The sequence below is a fragment of the Balaenoptera ricei genome, chromosome X (genome assembly GCF_028023285.1).
Source record: "Balaenoptera ricei isolate mBalRic1 chromosome X, mBalRic1.hap2, whole genome shotgun sequence".
In the NCBI taxonomy this organism is placed as follows: Eukaryota; Metazoa; Chordata; class Mammalia; order Artiodactyla; family Balaenopteridae; genus Balaenoptera; species Balaenoptera ricei.
Genome location: NC_082660.1, coordinates 118,931,593 through 118,955,612, shown reverse-complemented (window position 1 = coordinate 118,955,612; position 24,020 = coordinate 118,931,593). Strand labels below are relative to the sequence as shown.

At 42.6% G+C, this 24,020-nt stretch overlaps 2 protein-coding genes across 2 annotated transcripts in view; both read left to right on the top strand.

The window, feature by feature from the left end:
- The window catches only part of GPC3 (glypican 3), a 425,362-nt gene that overhangs the window by 176,046 nt on the left and 225,296 nt on the right, over positions 1-24,020 (top strand). The gene's annotated exons all lie outside the window — the stretch shown is intronic.
- On the top strand, positions 9,291-11,862 carry LOC132357688 (nucleolin-like). The gene has a single exon (XM_059911358.1). It carries the CDS (start codon positions 9,414-9,416, stop codon positions 11,568-11,570), a length of 2,157 nt encoding a protein of 718 aa, XP_059767341.1. The 5' UTR covers positions 9,291-9,413; the 3' UTR covers positions 11,571-11,862.

The following is a 24,020-nucleotide window of genomic DNA, read 5'->3' as shown; positions in this document are numbered from 1 at the left end:
GCTCTTTCTTTTTACCTCCTGAGGGTTGAAACACTCTCAACTTTATTAACAGGAACGTGTAACGACAAGCCTGCTAAGCTTATCTAGTTCCAAATAAACACTTTAATTCATCAAAAGCTTACAGGGAGGCTTTGCAGGTTTATAGAAGAAACACCATACAGAAGCCTCACAGAGGTCCAAGGCAGTGATCTAGTTCTGAAGCTAGAGATTGTTGATTTGCGACACAAACATATAGAGGCTGTTAGTATTTTGAGCAGACTGCAGTTTGTGGCCTGGGGGGTTGTGTGTAAGATCCGAGTCCATAAAAGGATGTACCCAGGGAGCAGAATTAGGATATTCTGGGTTGGGTGACTTACGAAAAAAATATGAGGAAAATCTCTTTAGGTGTAAGACTTGGAGTATATTTACTAAGAGCACCAAACCTTTTAGTTCACAAGAAGGAATGGTTAAAGTTAAATATGTACATCACAGGAGCTAAGAATTCAAAACCAGTAGAATATGCCATCACGATAGAAATTCATGTACTGAATAGTTCTGGGTTTTCATTAAGCCCTTAAATTTCTTAATAGAAATTATGTGCATATGCCTATACATGTTAACTGTAATAAGGTTTTCTTTATATATATTTTCATACACACCTTTAATATTGTAGCAGAGCGCTCAGTTTTTGGATTTAATTATACTGTTTAAAAAATGCCCCAATTTATAATGGGTACAGTGTTTTAATCAAAATGAACTTTCAGCAAGTCACAATGATAAATCTTTTGGAGAGGCAGATAATCAGCTTGTAATGTCACCTTACTTTGATGCCGGGAGTTGGCTTTTTTTTGGGGGCGGGGTGGGGATTCTGGATAATCATAAACCAAAAGATTATAATTATCATTTTATTACATTACTCTAGTTAAAGAGAATACATCAAAACGAAGATTGCGTTTGGCAGCCCTTTACATAATGGACTTTTGTTACAAGGAAACGTGGCTCTCTCCCCTAGTGTGTATAGAGCAACCCAGGACACTTCTGGCAGCTGGCCATGGAGTCCGTCCTGGCTTTGGCAAGAACAGATGGTTTTGGGGTCTGTTGTTCACATTTGATTTCCATGTTACAAATTTTGAATGAAGTCTTTACTGAACGCTTTGTCCTGCAGTCTGCAGCTCCTCACATCAGGGGGCAGTTAGGCGCCATTCCTGACATGCCAATTTGACACCCGAGTACTGCCATTTATCCCCAACTTGGATTCCCCCTACCTCTGGCCCTCTACTGGATGGAAGCAGTAAGTGTGGGTATACTGCCCTCTGGTGTCCAGCTCGGAGAGGTGCCAAACAGCCTAGCTCTGAACTCTAGGAACCCGGGGGAGACAAATGCCTGAGCTCTCTCTCTGACTCTTGGGAGCAGCTCTGGAGGTGCCTGTTTGAGTACCAGATTCTTATCAGAACGTACTTTCTCCTCTGGGAAGGACCTTGAGTCTATCCATTTCACCACCTTCATTGTCCCAGTCTATACACATTTATTGAGCATCTACTATGCTTTTAATTTTTAATTCAACAGATATGTATTAGCACCTACTGTGTGATAGGCACTGTGCTCTGAAGCTAGGGATCTAGCAGTGGAAAGGATGCAGCGATAAAGAAAACTCTGTGCCTTAATAGAACTCAAATTCTATTGGCAGGGCAGGAGGTGGAGGGCAAGGAGACAGCAAGGAAGGAAATACATAAATAAGGCAATTAAAAATTTGTGCTAAGTGCTATGATGTAAAAGTAAGGCAGAGTAAAAGAGGGGGGTGGGTGGTGATGATATTTTAGATAGGGTGATGAGGAAAGCTTTTCCAAGGAGGGAGTGTTTGAAAGGAGAGCTGAATGAAGTGGGAGGACATACCATTGGGAGCATGCTAGGGGACCGAGGCCAGAGAGGGGGAGAGACTGGCCTAAAGACTCACAGCTTTTTCACGGCAGAAGTATGACTAGAATACATGTGTTCCCTGACTCCAAAGCCAATGATCCTATTTCTGTGCTGCATCCAGGGAAAATAACAGAAAAAAAATTATTATTGAGCTTCTTCTATACATCAGGTAGACACCAGGACCCTGGGTTATGAGGAGACACACAAACATGAGTTAGAGTTAAGAGAAAGGCTACCTGTCTAAATGTCTGTGTCTGGCAGGTATCTTTTGCATAGAAAAGTCAGCAGTTATCTGCATGAATGGCAATCTTATTGTTCAAATATGTCATTGTAATCCTGTGGTGTCTGGCGCTAGCCAGGTGAGTGCTGGGTGGCCTGTGTGCCTTAGAGGATGGGCTTCCAGGGTGGCTGCAACACTGGGTCACTTGCTGTTTCTCCCCCCACGTCCTAACCCCGACCCCAGCGGAATAGCTGCTCCTTGTATTCTCCTGGACTGCATGTTGGGAGGGAGAGGCTATCTTGGCTTGCTTTGAAAGGAGCCAAGTCAGGAGGACTCTGTGGATGGAAGGTCTCTATTATTCACAAAATGGCGGTGGTGATGCTCAAAGGTCATCAGATTCAGAAACAGGGTCAAAGCACTAATGAACTGGAACCCTCATCCACATGGCAGTCCAGTCACTTAGGATAGATGGAGGGGACACTGCCTTTGTTGAGAGCCCGCCCCATGCGCACTTTCTGGCATGCCCTTGGCCCTCCCTGCTTTTACCTCCCAACTCCCGTTCCTTTCATGGGGTTATCTATACTATGTGTTTTGGCTTAGGATCTTTCTTTAGAAGAAATAGCCTCCTGTTCTCATTTCTTTTTACATAATGGTTCAAAGATTGGAAGGGAAGATTTTTCTAGTTGACCTTTAAGGCCTGATTTTCATCTCTTTAAAATCTATTATCATATGTAGATATGGTGTCATATCTGACAGCCTAATTGAGGACATGCCTTCGAACATGCCAGTAGGCGTGTAGTAAAGGTGTAGTAGGTGACTGGCTTAGCCTTTATTTACCTCTGGTTTTTCTACTACCAAAGGGAATTTTTTTTTAAATGAGCACTTTTGGGGTAAAGAAATTTCTAGCAGAAAACATGTCCTTTTGAAAGATAAGGATGTCTCATCTCCTATAATAACATACCCTTTTATGTCCCCCTCCTCCAACTCATAGAATGACACATATGACAGTCAAAAAATGAGAGTTTGAAATGAAATGTGATGAATATAATTTGAGGTCAACTTTTAGTATGGCCTCTGTGAGTATAATCAGTCTCCTGAGGAAATGGTCGCCTCCTCTTCCCAGGGAGACAAATGCTCCTTGTGGTTGGTAGGAGGGGAAGAAATTCTTTCTTTGCCTCCTGTGCTTGCTGATATCCAGGACCTCTTTACTACATGTACTTCTTTCTTGGGGCTTTATGGTTCATTCTCATTTTCTCTCCCCCTCTTCTTCTTCCTTTCCCTCTTTTTCTTTCTCGTAAATCAGCCAGTGTGTATATATATATATACATATATACACACACACACACACACACACACACACACATATATATATGTGTGTGTGTATATGTGTGTATATATATGTATATATGTGTGTGTGTGTATATATGTGTGTGTGTATATATATATGGCTGATCTCTACTTCTTCTATGTAATCCAGCCAATTGACCAATTGACTCCTCATTTATCAGTTAATAACTAATTGTGCACTGATTACCCTAGCCTTCTCCCAGCCCTGGCTGGGGAGGAACCTGCCCTCATCGACCTCATTTCATCGTACCTCTTGCATCAGCACTGTTTTGGAAATAAGTAATAGCCTTGGGGAGCTTAAATAAAAACAGTAGTTAAGCAGGAGTTCCCCAAGTTTTTAGCTGACTGAGAATTTTTCCCTTTTGGAAATTCTTCCACTGAGTGCTCTCTGCTCTTGTTGGCCACTTTATTTGGTAAAGTTGAAGGATAGTAAAATGATCCATTTGTGATTTTTCAAATGATAATAGCTTATATTTGCATGGTCCTTTAAAAGCATTTTTATATTTGTTTCACTTTTCTCCTGTAACAACCTCGTGAAGGACATGGGATCATCCTGTTTGATGGTGAGGCAGCAAGATGTAGTTGAAAGCATTGCAGACTCAGAATCAAAGAACCTGGTCTCAGTTTGCAGTCCATGGAGGTGACAGGTGTCCCCTGAGGACTCTGGAAGTAGGTTCTTCTCTGATAATTAAACTTTAAACAAGATGCAATAGATCAAAGCAGAGAGGTGTCATCGGAAGGTATTAACATTGTTAAAGAAGTGATATGTCAATGATAACAGAGGCTGGAGAGAGTAACTAAGGGCGTTCTGCAGAGCCTGTCTAGTTCTGTCCAAGCCTGTCCTATGGCAGGTTTATCTTCATTGTAGAGATGGTTCATTAGATTACAAAGACCTGATACCATTGCACATTTACATGATTTCACTAACTCATGTGGTAATGATTCCGAACTCACCAATCAACCTTCTGATTATAATTCATCTTTTCATGTAGCTTGTCTATGGAGAGTATGGCCAAGAATATGAGAATCTAGTCTCCCTAGTAGTAATAATTCATATTGCAAATGAATACTTAGGCATTCTGGTTGCATATGCCAGTTACTTGGGATCTTTCTTAGCATGAGTCAGATGAACACCAGGACACTGACAAAATCAAATTTCTTGATGGGTAAAGCTGAGGACCAAATTTTGGACCATAGTAAATTTGTCAAAATGAAGCCTCTTCTGTGAAGCTTCGTAGTGGCTGCCTGGTCGGTTGGCTTTCCCTGGTGACATCCTTCATTATCATCACGCACACGTTCTTTTGAACATTTAAGGATTTTTGTATTTATAGGCTGCGCAAGCTTGGGCAAGTCATTCCTCCTCTCTGAGCCTCGGTGTCTGTATCTTTAGAGTGCTTTGGAAACTGAACAAATGTAAGGTAGTAGTAGTATGATGAGGAGGAAGGAAAAAAAAAAACAGGTTTGAGGTTTGGCATCAGAGGTAGTTTGCCTAACATCACATGTCTAGCTGACGGCAGCCATAAGTAGCATAGGACCCTCGCTATATTCTGGGCACACAGGGGCGAGAGGTGGGGATAAGAAGGCAAAAACAGAGAGAACTCTTGAGTGGGTGAAGGGGCGTGGCTCTTGGATCAGAGGTGAAACAGCAAGGCTGAGTTCCACCTGAGAAAAGGCGTTGGAGGACTCAGAACAGTGAGAAAGCGCCTAGCCCCACAGCTGAATCCCTTGGCGTGCTCTCCGAGGATCTAAACAGCCCCCGAAAGTCAAGTTTTCCTCCTCACCTTCTAGGTTTTGGCCTAAATCCCAGGAGCAGAGCTTTTCCCCTAAATTTCCGTCATGCCCTCTGCTTGGTTGCTAGATCTCTTTACCTGGGAAGCTAATGGCATTTGCCTTGGACCACTGCGGATACTTCTACATCTTATGTACATGTCTCGTAAAAAATCTTTGAGGGCAGACACATGTTCATCTTTAATCCCCAGGGGCTAACACAGTGCTTGGCAAAATGTCAATAAAAGCCTAAATCACTGACTTATTTAGTGAAGGTCTCTGTGAGTAGGTCTGTCCTTTCCTCTTCAAGTCCTGATGCTAAGAGTGAAACAGAGAGTGGCCAGGTTTATTGGAATTGAATCACAGGATGCACAGAAAGATCATCTAGTTCCCCCTACACATTTTACAGATGTGGGCACAGAAATCCAGAAGATTGAAGACACTTCCTGAGGTCCTACAGTTAGTGACAGAGGTAGGGCCAGAAGCCAGATGAGCTGATTTAGGATAGAATAGGATGGGATGGGATGGGATGGGATGGGACGGGATGGGATGGAATGGAATAGAATAGAATAGAATAGAAGTCGTTGAGCAGAGGACTGACCTCACCTCTACTTGGCAACAGCCTGTGGCTCTTTAGGCCTCTGCCACTCTCTGTTTAGTCAAAACTTGTTCAAAACTTCTTTGTGCTGGAGGGAAATGGTTAATTGGATTCCTAGGGGTTCTTCACCACTTGTTCAGTGTTCCTCCTGTCTGGAACCAAAGCCTGATTGCTGGAAGAAGTAAAAACCATCCCACCATTGTGGGAAAAAAAATCCTAAAAGTTAATCATTTCATACAGTCATGGACTTTGGCATGGGACCCTCAGAACCTAACTAGAATCCAGGAATGTTTCCTTTAGGTGATTTTGCTGAGTGAGAGAAAAACATACACATCCCAATATCAGGTTAATGATACACAATTGTGTCCGACTCCTCATTCCTTTGACATTGATAAATGTTAGTGGCTCCAATCTGTTCTTCCTGGATGTAATTTTATGAGGCTCAGGTAGTGTTGTGGACCAGGGATTCAAATGGCCTTAAGTTCTTAAAGACTATAGGAAATCCTATAGAAATGGAATTCTGTTGGGAACCCACTGCTTTGTGATTATTTTCTATTGCTATAAACAGTATTAAGCATCAAGTTATTGGCCATCAGACCTGAGAAAGTAGTTAAATAACCACTTACAGGTAGGGACCTATGGTAATTACCTAGCTTTTGTCCACCTACCAGATGGACTGTGTATACAGTTATAAAATATTTGACTTTGAACTTTTTATTAGTGAAGATACATGCTTGATTGTGTTTAAAGTATCCTATCAGGCTTTCACACATACTTTATAAAATATCTGTTCTTTATTTTGACAGGATTATGTTTAAAGGAGCCTTTTGATGACAGACATTTATCTTTTCTAGATCTTTTGTCCCTGGCGATTTGCTGTAACTTTTATAAGTCAAAGGGCTTATTGATCTATAGATTTTATATTATACTGTGCCTGAATAGCTATTGCTATATTACTGTAGAAACTGACTGCTATATAGTCAGGGTGAAACATATTGATTTTCATAGACTGTAGTATTCTTCGCAGAAAGAACGTGTTGAATTTTAATTTCCTGAGAATGTCAACTTGCCTTGCCTGTCAAGAAATTAAGCTGGGGCTGGTGTTTACTGGTGTGATAGCAGTCTCATACTTGATCAGGCATCATGTCATCTTATTAGATCAGTACCTTTCATAGGCATTCGCCAATCCTTGTATTCATAATCCCATCTTTCCTTTTAATGGTGTGTACTTAGCACCAGTAAGTAAGCAACCAGTAAATGCAAAAACCAGTACCTGGCACATAATAGGCATTTAATTTGAGATGTTTATTGAGATATTACTAATGGCTGCTGTAGTACCAAGCTGTCTATCTATATATCTATTTATATCTATCTATATCTTATTTAGTCCTCAAAATTAACCCTGTGAGGTAGATACTACCCTTTCCCTTTTACAGGTAAAAAACTGAGGCTCAGAGAGATCATGTAACTTGCCCATAGTCACACAGCCTGGAATCCATAAAAAGTGGCAGAGATAGGGTTGGACCTAGTTTACCTGATTTTGGAGTCTACCTGGCTATACTACTTCCCATAAACAGGCTGGGACTGACTTTGAGATATTCAAATCTACCCTGTCTCTGATAAACAGCAAAAGAAGACCCCCCCCCCAGCTTCCCCAGCCCAAGGGGGAAGAGAGAATTATACCTGGTGTGAAGGGCTGTGCTCAAGCAGTGCTATCTGTCAGCAGCTGTCCGTATCCACAAGTAAAGCCCCCTAAGGGAAGTTTCTCCGAAGGAAGTTCCCATACTGGTGTGTTCAAAGACCTAAATTTTAAATGGGACCACCTCAACATTTCCTACTGATTTATTGCTTCCTGAAGGGAAAAACTCAGTGGTTACTTAAGAAACAAAATAAAAATCAAAAACCCTTATGCAAAAAGGAATGATTGTCCAGAAGAGGCAAATCCATACAGACAGAAAGTAGAGTAGTACTTGCCAGGGCTGGGAGAGGGGAATGGGGAATGAGAAGTGACTGGTAATGTGTCTGGAATCAGACAGTGGTGATGGTTGCACATCTTTGTGAATATACGAAAACCCACTGAATTGTACACTTGGAAGGGGTGAATGTTATGGTATGTGAACTATATCTCAGTATTGTTTAAAAAAAGGAAATGGAACATCTGCTTAGAGCACCCATGTCCTTAGGTGTTCACAGTGCTCTGGGATGCCTTTTGTGGCCCGTGACTTTTCACCAAAGATCAGTGAGTAACTAAAATCAGCTCTGCCCAGGAGCTGGTCAGCATGGGCTCCTAGTTACCAGTGGAGATTTTTAACTCTGATTACAAATTTCCTATGAAAGTCAGAGAGCCAGTTTGGGTCCCTGACACTCTGCAGGATACCCAGGTAAAGGCTATTTTTTTTCCTCAGAAGAAATGTGAATAGTTAAAGTGTAACTTCCTCAAACAACTTGATTTATCTTGAAGTGCAGCAATTTGCTACACGTGCGTTTTTCAGAAAGCACTAATCAATTCCAGGTCAGAATCAGTTAAAGCGCCCCACAAATTGATAGTGAGGTCTTAAAAAGGCTCAGCAGCTTTGGAACGTTAAATTTACTTGCTGTAAATTTGGAATAAGAACATAAAGAATCACTTTCCAGCAAGATGATGAAAATTCATCATGTTCATTATGTGTTTCTTCAGAAGCACACTACATTAATTTTCCAGCTCAACTAAGTGGAGGAAGTAAGGTCTCTTGTTACTAAAAAGTTGCTCTGATGTTTAGAGAGGTGGACCAGTTCCATTAATGAATCCAATCTGCTCTGACTTGTGACACTGCTTAATGTGTCCTAAAAACCCTGATGTTGATAAGTGTCATACAAACCAATATCAGGGTTTTCCCCCTTAAAACAAGACCCAGAAGGTGTTTATAAAACTTAGTTTTGTTTCCCAAGGATCCAAATGCTTACAGTCAGCTCTTGGTTATGCAGGCTAACGGGGGAGAGCAGTGGTGTGGCTCCTTTGAACATCTCTCTTCGCCTTTGGGGTATGTATTGGCACTCATTTGACTCGGGGGCGGCGTCAGAATCAAAGAAGGAGGAAAGTAAAGAAGTCCCGCTGTTCAGCATCTCTCCTGAAAGCCCTCTTCAGACATCTGTCCCACTCTAGGCTGTACTGAAGAATTATAGCATTCCCTCTCAGCCCAGAGGGGCCTTCTCCTAGCTAGATGAAAATAATGAAGTGTTTTCGTGTTTAAAAGCCCTCCTGCTTGGTTGCAGGCCAGCATAGAGACGTGAAAAGAAAAGCAAGGCAACATCGGGCATTCTTTCACCTGCTTTGCTTAACTTTGTTAATAAGAACGTGAAAGCAAAGTAATTCACCTTAGGATACCTGAGATTTGCTGGCTTATCTTTCTAGGCCCTGTAAAACACAGCTTTTGGGACTTCCCTGGTGGCGCAGTGGTTAAGAATCCGCCTGCCGAGTCTCGAGCTCTAGCTGGCAGCCAAGCGTACAAGCTCTGCGATCAGCGGCCGCCATCGACATTGCTTCGTTTCCTCTGGGCTCATCTGCGCCACTCGCTCGCCACACACTCCGCAGTCATAGCAGCTATCATGGTAAAGCTTGCAAAGGCTGGTAAAAATCAAGGTGACCCCAAGAAAATGGCTCCTCCCCCAAAGGAGGTAGAAGAAGATAGTGAAGATGAGGAAATGTCAGAAGATGAAGAGGATGATAGCAGTGGAGAAGAGGTTGTTATTCCTCAGAAAAAAGGCAAAAAGGCTACCACAACTCCAGCAAAGAAGATGATGGTTTCCCCAACAAAAAAGGTTGCAGTTGCCACACCGGCAAAGAAAGCAGTTGTCACCCCTGGCAAAAAGACAGCTGCTACGCCAGCCAAGAAGACAGTTACACCTGCCAAAGTAGTAGCAACACCTGGCAAAAAGGGAGCCACACCAGGCAAAGCATTGGTAGCAACCCCTGGTAAGAAGGGAGCAGCCGCTCCAGCCAAGGGAGCAAAGAACGGCAAGAATGCCAAGAAGGAAGACAGTGATGAGGAAGATGAAGACGACAGTGAAGAGGAGGAGGAGGATGATGAAGAGGAGGAGGAGGATGAATTCGAGCCAGCGGTGATGAAAGCAGCTGCTGCTCCTGCCTCAGATGATGAGGATGACGAGGACGAAGATGACGATGAAGACGACGAGGAGGAGGAGGAGGATGACGAGGATGACTCTGAAGAAGAAGCTACGGAGACTGCACCAGCCAAAGGAAAGAAAGCTCCAGCAAACGCTGCTCCTGTGAAGGCAAAGAGCACTGCTGAAGATGAAGATGAAGAGGATGACGATGAGGATGAGGAGGATGACGAGGAGGAGGAGGATGAAGACGAGGAGGAGGAAGAGGATGACGAGGAGGAGGAGGAAGAGGAGGAGGAGGAGGAGGAGGAGGAGGAAGAACTTGTCAAAGAAGCACCTGGAAAACGAAAGAAGGAAATGACCAAACAAAAAGCAGCTCCTGAAGCCAAGAAACAGAAAGTGGAAGCCACAGAACCAACTACATCTTTCAATCTTTTTGTTGGAAACCTGAACTTCAGTAAATCTGCTCCTGAATTGAAAACGGGTATCAGTGACCTTTTTGCTAAAAATGATCTTGCAGTTGTTGATGTCAGAATTGGTGTGTCTAGGAAGTTTGGCTATGTGGATTTTGAATCTGCTGAAGACCTGGAAAAAGCCTTGGAACTCACTGGTTTAAAAGTCTTTGGCAATGAAATTAAACTAGAAAAACCAAAGGGAAAAGACAGTAAGAAAGATCGAGATGCGAGAACACTTTTGGCTAAAAATCTTCCTTATAAAGTTACTCAGGAAGAATTAAAAGAAGTGTTTGAAGATGCTGTGGAGATCAGATTAGTCAGCAAGGATGGAAAGAGTAAAGGGATTGCTTATATTGAATTTAAGACAGAAGCTGATGCAGAGAAAACCTTGGAAGAAAAGCAGGGAACAGAGATAGATGGGCGATCCATTTCCCTGTACTATACCGGAGAGAAAGGTCAAAGTCAAGACTACAGAGGTGGAAAGAATAGCACTTGGAGTGGTGAATCAAAAACCCTGGTTTTAAGCAACCTCTCCTATAGTGCAACGGAAGAAACTCTTCAGGAAGTATTTGAGAAGGCAACGTTTATCAAAGTGCCCCAGAACCAGAATGGCAAATCTAAAGGGTATGCATTTATAGAATTTGCGTCATTTGAAGATGCTAAAGAAGCTTTAAATTCATGTAATAAAAGGGAAATTGAGGGCAGAGCCATCAGGCTGGAGTTGCAAGGACCCAGGGGATCACCTAATGCAAGAAGCCAGCCATCCAAAACTCTGTTTGTCAAAGGTCTGTCTGAGGATACTACAGAAGAGACATTAAAGGAGTCGTTTGACGGCTCTATTCGTGCAAGGATAGTCACTGACCGGGAGACTGGATCCTCCAAGGGGTTTGGTTTTGTAGACTTCAACAGTGAGGAAGAGGCCAAAGCTGCCAAGGAGGCCATGGAAGATGGTGAAATTGATGGAAACAAAGTTACTTTGGACTGGGCCAAGCCTAAGGGTGAAGGTGGCTTCGGTGGCCGAGGAGGAGGCAGAGGTGGCTTCGGTGGCAGAGGTGGTGGCAGAGGTGGCCGAGGTGGATTTGGTGGCAGAGGCTGGGGAGGCTTTGGAGGGCGAGGAGGCTTCCGAGGAGGCAGAGGAGGAGGCAGAGACCACAAGCCACAAGGAAAGAAGACGAAATTTGAATAGTTTCTTCTATCCCTGTCTTTCCCTCTTCCATCTGAAAGAAAGGACTCTGAGGTTTTTACTCTGTTACCTGCTCAATGACGGAGCCTTCTGAGGACATTCCAAGACAGTATACAGCCCTGTGGTCTACTTGGAAATCCGTATAGATAACATTTCAAGGGAGATAACCCTGTTGGTGTTGACTGGATATTCGTAAAAACTTTTTAAAGAGATGAGTGATAGAGCTAACCCTTATCTGTAAGTTTTGAATTTATATTGTTTCCTCCCATGTACAAAACCATTTTTTTCCTACGGAGTTTTTTGGTTTTGGTTTTTTGTTTTTGTTTTTGTTTTTTTTGCGTTGGTGGGTTATAAAGGAAAGCAGAATGTTTTATCATGATTTTTGCTTTAGCAACTTTGGGACAAATTAAAAGTCCTAAACTCTGGAAAAAAAAAAAAAAAAAAAAGAATCTGCCTGCCAATGCAGGGGACAGGGGATGGAGCCCTGGTCCGGGAAGATCCTGCATGCCGCAGAGCAGCTAAGCCCGTGCGCCACAACTACTGAGCCTGCACTCTAGAGCCCACGAGCCACAACTGCTGAGCCCGCGAGCCGCAACTACTGAAGCCCGTGCGCCTAGAGCCCGTGCTCTGCAACAAGAGAAGCCGCCGCAGTGAGAAGCCCTGCCACCCCAACGAAGAGTAGTCCCTGCTCACTGCAACTAAAGAAAGCCCACGCACAGCAATGAAGACCCAACACAGCCAAAAATAAATAAATAAATAAAATAAATAAAAATTTTTAAAAGTCTTTAAAACAAACAAACAAACAAACAAAAAAACCCCACAGCTTTCCATCTCATCTTAAAGGACCCCCAAAAGCTTTGCAAATCTACGATGTGGTCTAGAACTACTTCACACCTCCTGAAATGCAGCCTATGTTGTTGTGAATGATAGCAGCTATTTAAATAAATCCTAGAAATGCTGCCCAGAAGTTCAGATCAGGAAGGAGTGGCTGTGCCTTGACTTCCTGTGGTCACAGCACCTGCAGGTCTATGATCCCTGGCTCTATTTGGCCCCTATCTGCTTGGGCTCTCCTGACCAAGCTGAGTACCCTGACACCTTTTATGGCCTGACGTCTGCTGTTGGTTGCACAGGCCTCTTTGTCCACTCCTTGCCTACTGACTCTTTGACATCTGCCAGACTCTGCAGGCCTAGCAAACTCTCAGGGCTGCCCTCTGCTAACCTGTCTCCTTGCTGTCTGAGCTGAAAGCTTTGGCAGCCTGTTTGCATAGATGTAACACCTATTCTTGTGACGGATCTCTATCTGTTACCATGGGAACTAGGCACAGGAAGCCCATATGACAGGCATCCAGTCTGAATCTCTATGGTCATTTCTTGGCTGCTAATGGAGGGAAGCCGGGGCAGAGGTAATCTGATCGAGTGGGTGACCCCAAATTCTTTTGCGTTTGGTGTTGGAATGGACATGCACAGTGCATCAGGCAGCCATGTATAAGCAGACTTCTCTGAGTCTCATTAGGACTTCCATTTTATAGCAAGGTGCTGGGAGAGGATAGAGAAGAGGAAATGGGGAAAGGGGACAGAATAAGAGGGAGGGAGAGAGGATGGGGGGCAAGTGGAATAGGAAATGTACAGAGACGTACTGAAAGGAGGAGTGTTTCTGTGAGTTCAAACAGGTGGAGCTCTGAGTGCTTCTCAAGGTAACTGACTTGCTCTGCTGGGCTCTCCTTTTCCTTCTGTTCCCTGACTAGCAACCTCAGATTTGCATTTCTATCATAGTGTCAAGCTTGGTTACTCTAACAACTGCTCCTCAGATAGATAGCCACCTTTTTATGATACTTTCCATAGACATGAAATTTAGCAAGTGGTGGTAATTACGGTGAAGGTCCCAGCCCCTAGCAGAGAATGTGAGCATGCAGGGTACGTGCACGTGCCACGATGTTGCTTTGGTGCTGGGCCAGGGGCTTAGAGCTAATCCTCTGTCTCCCACAGAGAAGATGGGAGGGAATGTCTGGGGTTTTCAGTAAGTAGGATCCCTATGGTAGCATTTAGGGCTGTCTCTTCTCAGAGCAATTGCTATATTGGGAATGGGCTCTCTGATGAATCACTAGCTTGCGTGATTCATGGAGGTCTTTGCAAATGACAGTGCTTCTGACCCAAAAGGAGTTATGAATTTCTGTCCTCGGCAGAGCTGGGAAGATTAAAGCCCCCCAGGAACCCTAAACAAGCTGTTGAGGGCGTAGTAGAGGTTGGATTGCACACCAGGCAGGAAGGGCCTTCTGGACAAGAATCATGCCTGATTCTCTTTTGGGCTCTTGGCACCCAGAGTATAGTGCAGGCACTCACTGTACACAGCAGCGGAGGATAAACAGGTAAGGGTAGCTTTTAGCTATTGCGTTTCCCTGGCCTTGGCCAGTTCCTCACTACCAACTTGCCTCTTCCCCACTTTCCTGTGGCTTGCTTACACCTAGTTTCTATTTTTTTTTTAAAATGACATCGGAGGAGGTCAGAAATGGAGTGACATCCTGCCGAAGTGTTTTTTTTTTTTAATTTATTTATGGCTGTGTTGGGTCTTCGTTTCTGTGCGAGGGCTTTCTCTAGTTGTGGCAAGCGGGAGCCACTCTTCATCGCGGTGCGCGGGCCTCTCACTATCACGGCCTCTCTTGTCGCGGAGCACAGGCTCCAGACACGCAGGCTCAGTAGTTGTGGCTCATGGGCTTAGTTGCTCTGCGGCATGTGGGATCTTCCCAGACCAGGGCTCGAACCCGTGTCCCCTGCATTGGCAGGCAGATTCTCAACCACTGCGCCACCAGGGAAGCCCACACCTAGTTTCTATCTACTTCATCAGCCTTGTCCAAGGGTTTCAGAAGAGAAGTCTACTCTAATGTATCACTTCCGCTCAAACGATCTAGAGTTCACCTTTGCAAATAGAAGTCCACTAGTAAAGATAGGGGTGCAACTTATTATTTTCTCAGTTTGTTTAAAAAGTGTTTTATTGGTCTCCTGTCATCCTGGCCTTAAAGTCATTTCATGGAGTCCCCAGTTGCCTCATTTTGAGCCGTGACACCTGGCCCAGCTTTAGCCTCTGTGGTCCTGGCAGTGTACCCAGCCAGCCGTGACAGTTGCCATCTGGCCTGTCCTTTCACTCCCCCTACATCAGGATTGACTCACGTGGCAGGAAAACATTCCCATTACCTTTTTGTGGATGAGGCAAACCAGTGGATTTACTTTTGAAGTGAAGGAAATGAGACTGAGAGACTTTTCCTTCTAGCCTATAATGCCAGAGAACATCAGCGAGGCAGTTGGGAAAGAAAATGTAGAGCTACCTTTGTGGATGCAGAGGATCGATTCAGAGAGAAAAATAATTCTTAAAAAATGTAGAATTAAAAAGAACAAAATGTAAGGCTGTAATTGGGGGAGGAAATACAATATCATACTGAGAACATCATTTCTGCAATAATTTTCAATAAGTCAGTGAGAACATTGTAATTCCACAGGGATTTGAGATATGAGAAAAATAAATATTTGGAATAAGCCATTATGGAGAAAGGTCCCTGATGAGTTGCTATTCACTATGGCTGTACTATAATGATGCTAAAACAGAAATCCTTTGGAGCCTCCGTTTTAGAAGTTTTTATTGAAGTACTCCAGTTCATTGTTGTCTATCCCTTTGGGGTTAACAACACCCCAAGTAGACTGCGAGGGGTTTGATCAAGGTGGTGGTGTTGCCCATCGATCTCTTCCTAAATCACTAGCAAAAGAACCTGTTTCGTTCCCAGGCTAAGGACCACATTCTGAAGAGTGCCTGTCACTAAGACTGCAGTTCCAGTGCTGCAGAAGCAAGTTGGTGGATAATTATATGTTCTTATATAGATTGCTTTCAGAGTTGGGTAATTATTGTGAAGCTGACCAGCTGGAACTCACAATTAGCTCAGGTCTAGACTTCCCAGGTCACCAGCAACTACCCGTCCTTCAGGCAGGGTAATCTTGGACACAAATTGTTTCTCTTAAATATAAGGCATATAGGCATTTAAAATGAGTTATGGGTGAACCCTTTAGAAAAAAGAATCTGTTATTAAAACAAAGTACAAAAGCAAATATTATATCTTTTAAAAAGCCTCCTTGTGGAGGGAGAAGTAAGAAAAGCGATGCTCTGAAACAGTTGTGGCAGGGTTAAAGAGAAATGAACTTTACTACTGAATAGTTAGGAAGCTATAAACTGCTTTTTTTAGCTTCCCAATTAGCCTTCCCTTTTTCTTTTCTTTCTCACTTTTATAACTCAGAAAAATGTAGTGGTTCTCCATAGCTTATAAGATCAAACCTAAATTCTCTAGCATGGCATCTAGGTCCCTTCCCAGCCTGGCCCCAGCCTGCTTCCAGCCTCCTCTTCCATATGGTCCCATAACCATCTCATTTCATTTATCCATATGGCATTTATAGCGAGGCGCCACGTGCAAGACATTGCTAGGCGTGTGTGATCTAATGCCAAAACACTTCACTTTGGTGAGGGCTTTATTAGTTCACCGTGCATCCTACATGAGCTCCGTTAAAAAATTATGAGGTGCTGAGTGCCTGGGCTGGGGTTGTAGCAATAGCCCGGAGAAAAAAAAGGAGGCTAGGATGTGGTGGGAGAGGGAGGAGTTGAATCAGTGAAGGAGTTTGAAGAAATACCATTGAATAACAAAAATGATGGATATGATCTATCTCCTGTTTTTAATTTTCAGTGATTTTCCAAACTCCTATGAACTCACCTAAAATTATGCACGATGAAATTAGCTAATAAGCAAGCTGTGATATATTAACACAATGAAACATTGCATAGCTACATGAAAATGTACATATGAAATGTTACTAGTAACACTTAACATTGAGTGTTAATATATTATGTGCCAGGCACTGTTCTAAGCATTTTAATAAATATTTTATCATGTAACCCTCACAACAACCTTCTGAGGGTAGGTAGTATTATTTTCCCAATCTTACGGGTAGAGAATCCAAGGTACTGAAAGTTTAAGTGACTGACTGAAGGTCACATATCTAGCATGCAGCAGAGCCAGGATTTGAAAGTATGTATTCTGGCTCCAGAGTTCATGCTTTTAACTACTATAATGCAGCTGTCTCTGTACATGGAAAAGAACATCAACAAGTATGTAAACTCAGCTATGTGCATATAGATACATTGACCAATACAATTTGCAGTAGTACAGATGAATGGATTTAACATTAGATTCATTCTTTAGTAAAGAAGTTTAAATTCATAAGAAAAGGAAAAGAGTGAGAACGGTTTAGTGTCAGGGAGGTCAAGGGAAAGCAATTTAGGAAGGAGGATATCAACAGTGTCAAATGTCAACTGAATCAGTAATGAACTGATTAACTTAATAACTTTAAGTCACTTAGCCTCCTTTGTCATTGTTTCCTCATCGGTAAAAATTGCTATTGCCTTACAGCTATGTTTTGAAGATTAATGAGATAATATTATGAAAGTCTTTGTGGTTTCCTTGGATAATAAAGACTTTTTCAAAATATTGCAGACCACGTCCTAATGGATAAAGCTAAAGGCAGAATATGTGTGAATTTTCGAAGTCTTATGCAGTAGTCTAAGGTGTTTTATGTCCTTAAATTCTAGTTGAGTGGCGACATAACCTGAAATGCCTTGATGTCTGGAGGGAGAAAAAACAAGCATATTGCTAGTTTGATATCCTGTAGAAAAACCAATTGATGGATTGTCTAATTTTTCATTTTTCAGCATTCATTGTGCACAGTGTGAGCCATCCATGATGTCTCGTTAGCATCCTTTGATTTCTCATTCATCTGTTCACTCATTCATCCATCTATTTAGCAAACGCATGTTGAGAGCCTCCTATGTAACCAGAACCTGTCTAGGTGCTGGAGTTAAGATGAGTGAGACACATAGTCCTTGCCCTTAGAGCACTCGTGCTGGGGAGATGGGTTTGTAAGTATAGACTGTCATTACACTTTAGTGAGTACAATTTAGTATGGTGGGTACACACAATGTACTCTGGGAGCACAGGAGAGAGAGAGAGTGGGGGGAGACTAAGGCAGGCTGTTGATTCTTTTTCATTAAATTGGAAGTTTGTGTAATTTTTCTTTCTTTCCAGGTGACTAAAATACTAATGGGTTGAGAAGTAGAGAAGACGACTAAAATTTCCTAGTCCTAGCAACTACACACAGAGCACAGACTTCTAGACTCTAAGGCCCTGTGCCTTGGTAGGCAACTGCCATATAAGTGTTTCCCAACCTGCATTACATTTGGATCCAGCTAAACTCATAGCCAAATACTTCTGGTGTCCTCTCTGATCACATATATAAGCCCAGTGCCTTTGTCACATCTTTGTATAACTCTTTAGAGTCCCACCTGCTATTTCTCGAATCATCCATGGGCCCTATTCTGTCATTATATTCAAACCAAGGTCTCAGAGGCAGCCAGGCAGTCCCAGGCCAAGAAGACAACCTGGTATTTCCAGTTGAGTCTTGCATGTCTTTGGCTACTATATTTAACTAGTTTGAAGTGACCTTTTACATTTTTACCAAGTGGGAGATCATGATAATGCTGTAATAGACTTTATGTTCAACTCGCCCAGGCCCAAAAGTACTTGATTACTATCTTAAATTCTCAGTTGTTTATATTATCTAATAATCACACTGCTGTTTGAGTTAATGTCACATGCTAAGGGTCCATTGCTAATTTTGTTTCCAAAATATTTATCTGTAATGGAAAAAATTCTTTGTGTGAATCTCTTCTGATGGTTGCATGTAATTTATAGCTAAACTATAAGCAACTAAAGAGGAGGGCTGTCTGAAGGGCTAGGACCTATTAGTTCTTTCTTTGTTAGTGCTTCTTTTCCTTTTGCTTTTGGCTGTTTGGTTCTCGTCCTATAGTCTTTATAAAGAAGGGGTAACAAGTAGTTTAGGTAGCTCAGGTAAGCATCCTTGTATAACTCTCTGGTGCTTCCAACACAATGCTCAAACTCAACAGTCTCTCCAGTTTGTGACCCATTTAAGTTTTGTGGGGGAGAAATCATAAATACACAGAAGTTAATATGTGTCACCCCGAGGAATATTAGTCTTCAATAGTGTGCAATGCTTTTTTAAAAATAAATTTATTTATTTTATTTATTTTATTTTTGGCTGCGTTGGGTTTTCGTTGCTGTGTGCAGGCTTTCTCTAGTTGTGGCGAGCGGGGGCTACTCTTGGTTGCGGTGCACGGGCTTCCCATCGCGGTGGCTTCTCTTATTATGGAGCACGGGCTCTAGGCACGTGGGCTTCAGTAGTTGTGGCTCACGGGCTCTAGAGCGCAGGCTCAGTAGTTATGGCGCACGGGCTTAGTTGCTCCGTGGCATGTGGGATCTTCCCGGACCAGGGCTCGAACCCGTGTCCCCTGCATTGGCAGGCGGATTCTCAACCACTGTGCCACCAGGGAAGCCCTGCAATGCTTTGAAAAGGAGGGTTCTGAGAGAGTTTAAGAGATAGGCCACTGTGTTCTTTACAAACAAGCTTTTTATGGTAATGGACTTTATAACTAACTCTTATGCAAGATAATTCCAAATACCTCTCTCGGCAGGAGAGAAGGTGGTATGATAGAAAGAACAAAAGATTGGGACTCATGAGATTTGGGTTTTAGTTCCTTCTCTATCAGTTTCCTCATCTGTGAAATGACAGACTTTGATAATCAGTATGCCCAGACCTACCTCTACACCAGACTTATCTTGGGAACTGGTTAAAATGTGGGATTCTTGGGACCAATGCCTAGAAACTGTGAATTTATAGGTTTGTCGTAGGGCCTACAACAAGCACCCCAGGAGATTCTGAGATCATAGATCTGCAGACCAAAACTCTCTGGGAGTCTCTGGATTCAATGACTTATAAGGTCCCTTTCAGGTCTAAACATGTATATGTCTAGTATCAAAGATTTCGAATCTAAAGGTAGAGGAAAATAAGCAGAATTGATCAAAGGTAACTTATATTAATATTTTCACGCTAGGCTTTTATGTTCTGGCCCAACTAGAAGATGTTGGTAAGGTTGTGAGTCCAGGGAAGGGGAAGTGAGCGCTATGAGGTCATGATTTTTCAGGTCAAGAAATTGGCATCCAAAGGCCTGGGGCAGACAGGAAGGCATAGAGAGGAGTAGAAGCCTACCTTTTATGGGAGTTGGTTGATACTTGAGGTGGAAGTAAGTGGATCAAGAGGGCTAGAGACCAGGGGAGAAGTGGAGAAAGAGGAGTTGAGACCAGGAGAATAAGATCTCAGTTCTTAGAATGGCCGATGGTCCATGCATTAGTACATAAAGGCTGTGATGATGTACTTTCTGCACGAGTTTTGGAGTACACTCATTGCTATAGTGCTGTATAATGAGCACAAGCAAGTGCACGGGCTGTGATTGGAACAGAAATGTCCCTTAGGTCATAAGGTATTAGAGATGCGCCTGGCTCAGTATTCTTCTGTCCTTTGGACTATCACTGCAAAGGCTGAGGAAAATGCTTCTGACCGGAAAGGGATAATAGCCAGACAGTGTGAGCAGAGAAATAGGAAGATGAAGGTGGATCTGAAGGAGGCTGGAATGTTCAGCTCTAATGACCCAGAGAGATTTGATAACAGAATAATCAACAGTAATGAAGGGTTCTTGGCATTAGTAGCTAAACTTAAAGGACAGGCTCTTCACTTGTTGGTTTTCCACATATAAAGCAATGATCTGAATAGGTGGATTTTGCTACTCCAGTTGAAAGCCCAGAATAATGAAGGCATTATACAGTTGCTTGTCTTAATGCTGGCAGTAGGACACTGTGGATCTCTGCATAGTAGGGGTCGGCCAAATGGTGCCTGAGAAAGGTTCTGTAAAGGGCAGAGGCGTGAGGAATGTTTTATGTCATCCCTGGGGTAGCCAGGAGGGGGAGCCAGTCATTTGGTTGATACCTATAATCCATGATAAGATTCTTTTTTTTTTGGTCAGAAATAGCAATGAATTTAGTTTATAATATCTCCTCAGTTTTCTGCTATATATATTATTAGAAAGATATATTTAGAGTAGATAAACTATAAAAATAACTCCATAATGACAACCTTGGAAGTTTAATGTATCACAGACTGAAAAAGGCTTCTTTGATTTGATAGAAAAGATGTCTTTGACCATTGTTCACTGTGCTCACTTGTTGATATTTACTATGCACACCACATTTTTCCCCTTCAGGGAGGCTTTTTCGTTTCCACTAATTTTGTGGTTTTATCCTTTCCGCAGATAACTTTTAAAAATAGTTCTGGGCATGCATCTTTCTTTAAACCCATAAAGCAACACCCCTTTTAATTTTTGTTTTGAAATAAATATATACTAAATGTCATTCATCAGATATCATGAATTATGTCTGTGAGTTTCAGAAATGTTCAGGGGTGCTTCTTAATAGCTTACTTTTCTGTTTCCAAAATATCTCTTTTTCAAAATGATGCCCTCAGTTTTGCCAGTCACCTATGTAGTTAATTGTTTATTTCCAACCCTGTAATTTCCTTGTCAAAATACAAATACTTTTGCTTTGTGGGGGAAAGACTGTGTAGTCATTGACCCCTGCACAATACTGATTTTCACAGTCTTTTATGCTAATCTGGATTTGCCTTGACAATTAAGAGAGTTAGGCAGGCTAGACAAACTGTACGGTTTTGAGCTCTGACGTTAATAAGATGGTCAGTCTTATCTACCTGTTTTTTAAAAAATTTATTTATTTATTTATTTATTTTTGGCTGTGTTGGGTCTTCGTTTTCTATGCGAGGGCTTCCTCTAGTTGCGGCGAGCCGGGGCCACTCTTCATCGCGGTGCGCGGGCCTCTCACTGTCGCGGCCTCTCTTTTTGCGGAGCACAGGCTCCAGACGCGCAGGCTCAGTAGCTGTGGCTCACGGGCCCAGTTGCTCCGCGGCATGTGGGATCCTCCCAGACCAGGGCTTGAACCCGTGTCCCCTGCATTGGCAGGCAGACTCTCAACCACTGCGCCACCAGGGAAGCCCCTACCTGTTTTTTATTACCAATCTCACCATATCTGGTAATGTGTAGCTGGGGCATGGCAGCAGCTTGGAGGGGCCTCCCCAAGGACCTGAAAATATTGAAAATGAAGTTGCCCCCTAAGAGGCAACAAGTTATGAAGGAGAACAGAGTTATGCAAATTCCCTTAGAGGTGAGTGAATTATAAAAGAAGAATGTCATCACATATTATTTGTAAACTTTTGTAAAGCATAATTGTAGAAAAAAGACTGGAAGCAAATCGGTAAAAGTTAACTATTGTTGATAATAGTTGGCAGGAATATGGGTGATTATTATTTTCCCTCTTTGAACTTTATTTTTTAAATTTCAAAAAGAGAGAGAGCAAGACTGAGCCAGAGACAGACAGATTTAATGGCTCCTAAGGAAAAAGACCAGACAGTAGCCTGATTGACAGTGTTAACACAGCTGAAGAAAGAAGTGTCAATCAGGCAGTGGGGGTCAGGAGCCGTTGGTCATGAAAGCAGAGGAAAAGGAGAAAGTCACAGAGAAAGATAGTAGCACTGATCAGCCCACTCTACCCAGGAGAGAGACTGCCTTGTATAGCTCTGGACTAGGCACCAAGGCAATGAAGCAGCGTGATTATGAGTGAGGTCCCATGATCAGACTGATTAGGGCTCATGTCTCATGCCTAGCACTCCCCAGCTTTATGACCGTGGGCAAGTGGCTATACCTTTCAAAGCCTCAGGTTCTGTCTTTAAGATGGGAATTTTAATAATGTTACCGTATAGGGCCTTTGTGAGAGTTAAGGAAGATAATTTATATATTTAGCACAGTGCCTGGCACATAGTAATCCCTCAATAAATGTTAGCTATTGTTGTAACATGTTATTATAAAATCCTATTTATAGAGATATATCTTAACATGTTGCCATTATTAAACATTCAAATCTTATAACTTGAGGGGCTTCCCTGGTGGCGCAGTGGTTAAGAATCTGCCTGCCAATGCAGGGGACACGGGTTCGAGCCCTGGTCCGGGAAGATCCCACATGCCGCGGAGCAACTAAGCCCGTGTGCCACAGCTACTGAGCCTGTGCTCTAGAGCTTGTGAGCTGCAACTACTGAGCCCACGTATCACAACTACTGAAGCCCATGCGCCTAGATCCCGTGCTCCGCAACAGGAGAAGCCACCGCAATGAGAAGCCCGCGCACCACAACGAAGAGTAGCCCCCGCTCGCCGCAACTAGAGAAAGCCCGCGCGCAGCAATGAAGACCCAACGCAGCCCAAAATAAATAAAATTTAAAAATTAAAAAAAAAAATCTTATAACTTGAGTTGATATTGATTCTATGTTTATTAAGCAAGTCTTAGATGATAATTTGGCTTCCCATGTTATTTACCAGTAGGGAGATTAGTGAGGATCTGTCACTTTGTAAATTATATTTATCAGTATAAATTTATACATTGGCATTTAGCTTTGATTCAGCAGTCTTTGGAGGGTTTGATATTATGCGTTCAATTAATCTGGGACATTGTCAAGACTGAGTTTCGAGTCTCCAAACCTTGGGAATTGAAAATTTTTAAACATAGCCCTTTGTGAGCTTGGTTGATGTGAATCCACACCTGAGAGAAGTATGTACTCAACTCTGGACCTAGTGAGGTTTCCTAGAAGCCAGTCTTCCAGCATCCTCCAGCCAATTAACTCCCTCTGTTTCTATAAAAAATTCCACAGAATAAAAATAAAAATCTCATGCTCTCTTTTTATGTGGTTTGAAATTTCAGTAATAGTGAATATGCCATTTCAAGCTACCTTCTTCTCTCCTTCTCCAAGGAGACTCTAGTCTTCCATATTGGGCATTAGAGAGATGTGCTTAAGAACTTTGGAACCAGACAGACCTCGCTCTGAACTCCACCTGTGCACCACATACTAGCTGTGTGGCCTTGGGCAACTTACTTCTTCTCTCTCAGCCTCACTTTTCTCATCTTATAAAATGGGAAGAAGAATAATAATACCCATCTCATAAGGTGGTTGTGAGGATTAAAATGAATTAATAAATGTAAAGGGTTTAGAATACTGCCTGATTCAAATGAATGTGCTCAGCAGCTATTAGCTGTTGTTACTGTTGTCATTATTATTGTTGTTGTTAGAATACTGTCATTTAGTCACCATTATAGAACCATTCTGCCGACATCATGTTAACCAATGATACTCAACCTGGGTTGTCAATATCGGCACTGGCTCCAGGGTTGTCATGGCATTCTTGAAACAAAAAGAACTTTCATTTTTATTTAAAGAAAATAGGACACATGGCGTTTACGGGGGACGGGGTACGATGATAGCATCAGCCAAAATGAGCTGATGACAGAGACACAATTTCAGCTAGGTTGGGACCAATCATGGTGACTCTTTTCACCAGGTTGCTGTCAACAGCGTACCTTTCTCAGTGTTGGTATGTGCTGGCGGAACACACCAGCACCTTTC

Excerpts from the sequence above, each read along its gene's own strand:
- LOC132357688 (XM_059911358.1), top strand. The coding sequence starts at position 9,414 with ATGGTAAAGCTTGCAAAGGCTGGTAAAAATCAAGGTGACCCCAAGAAA.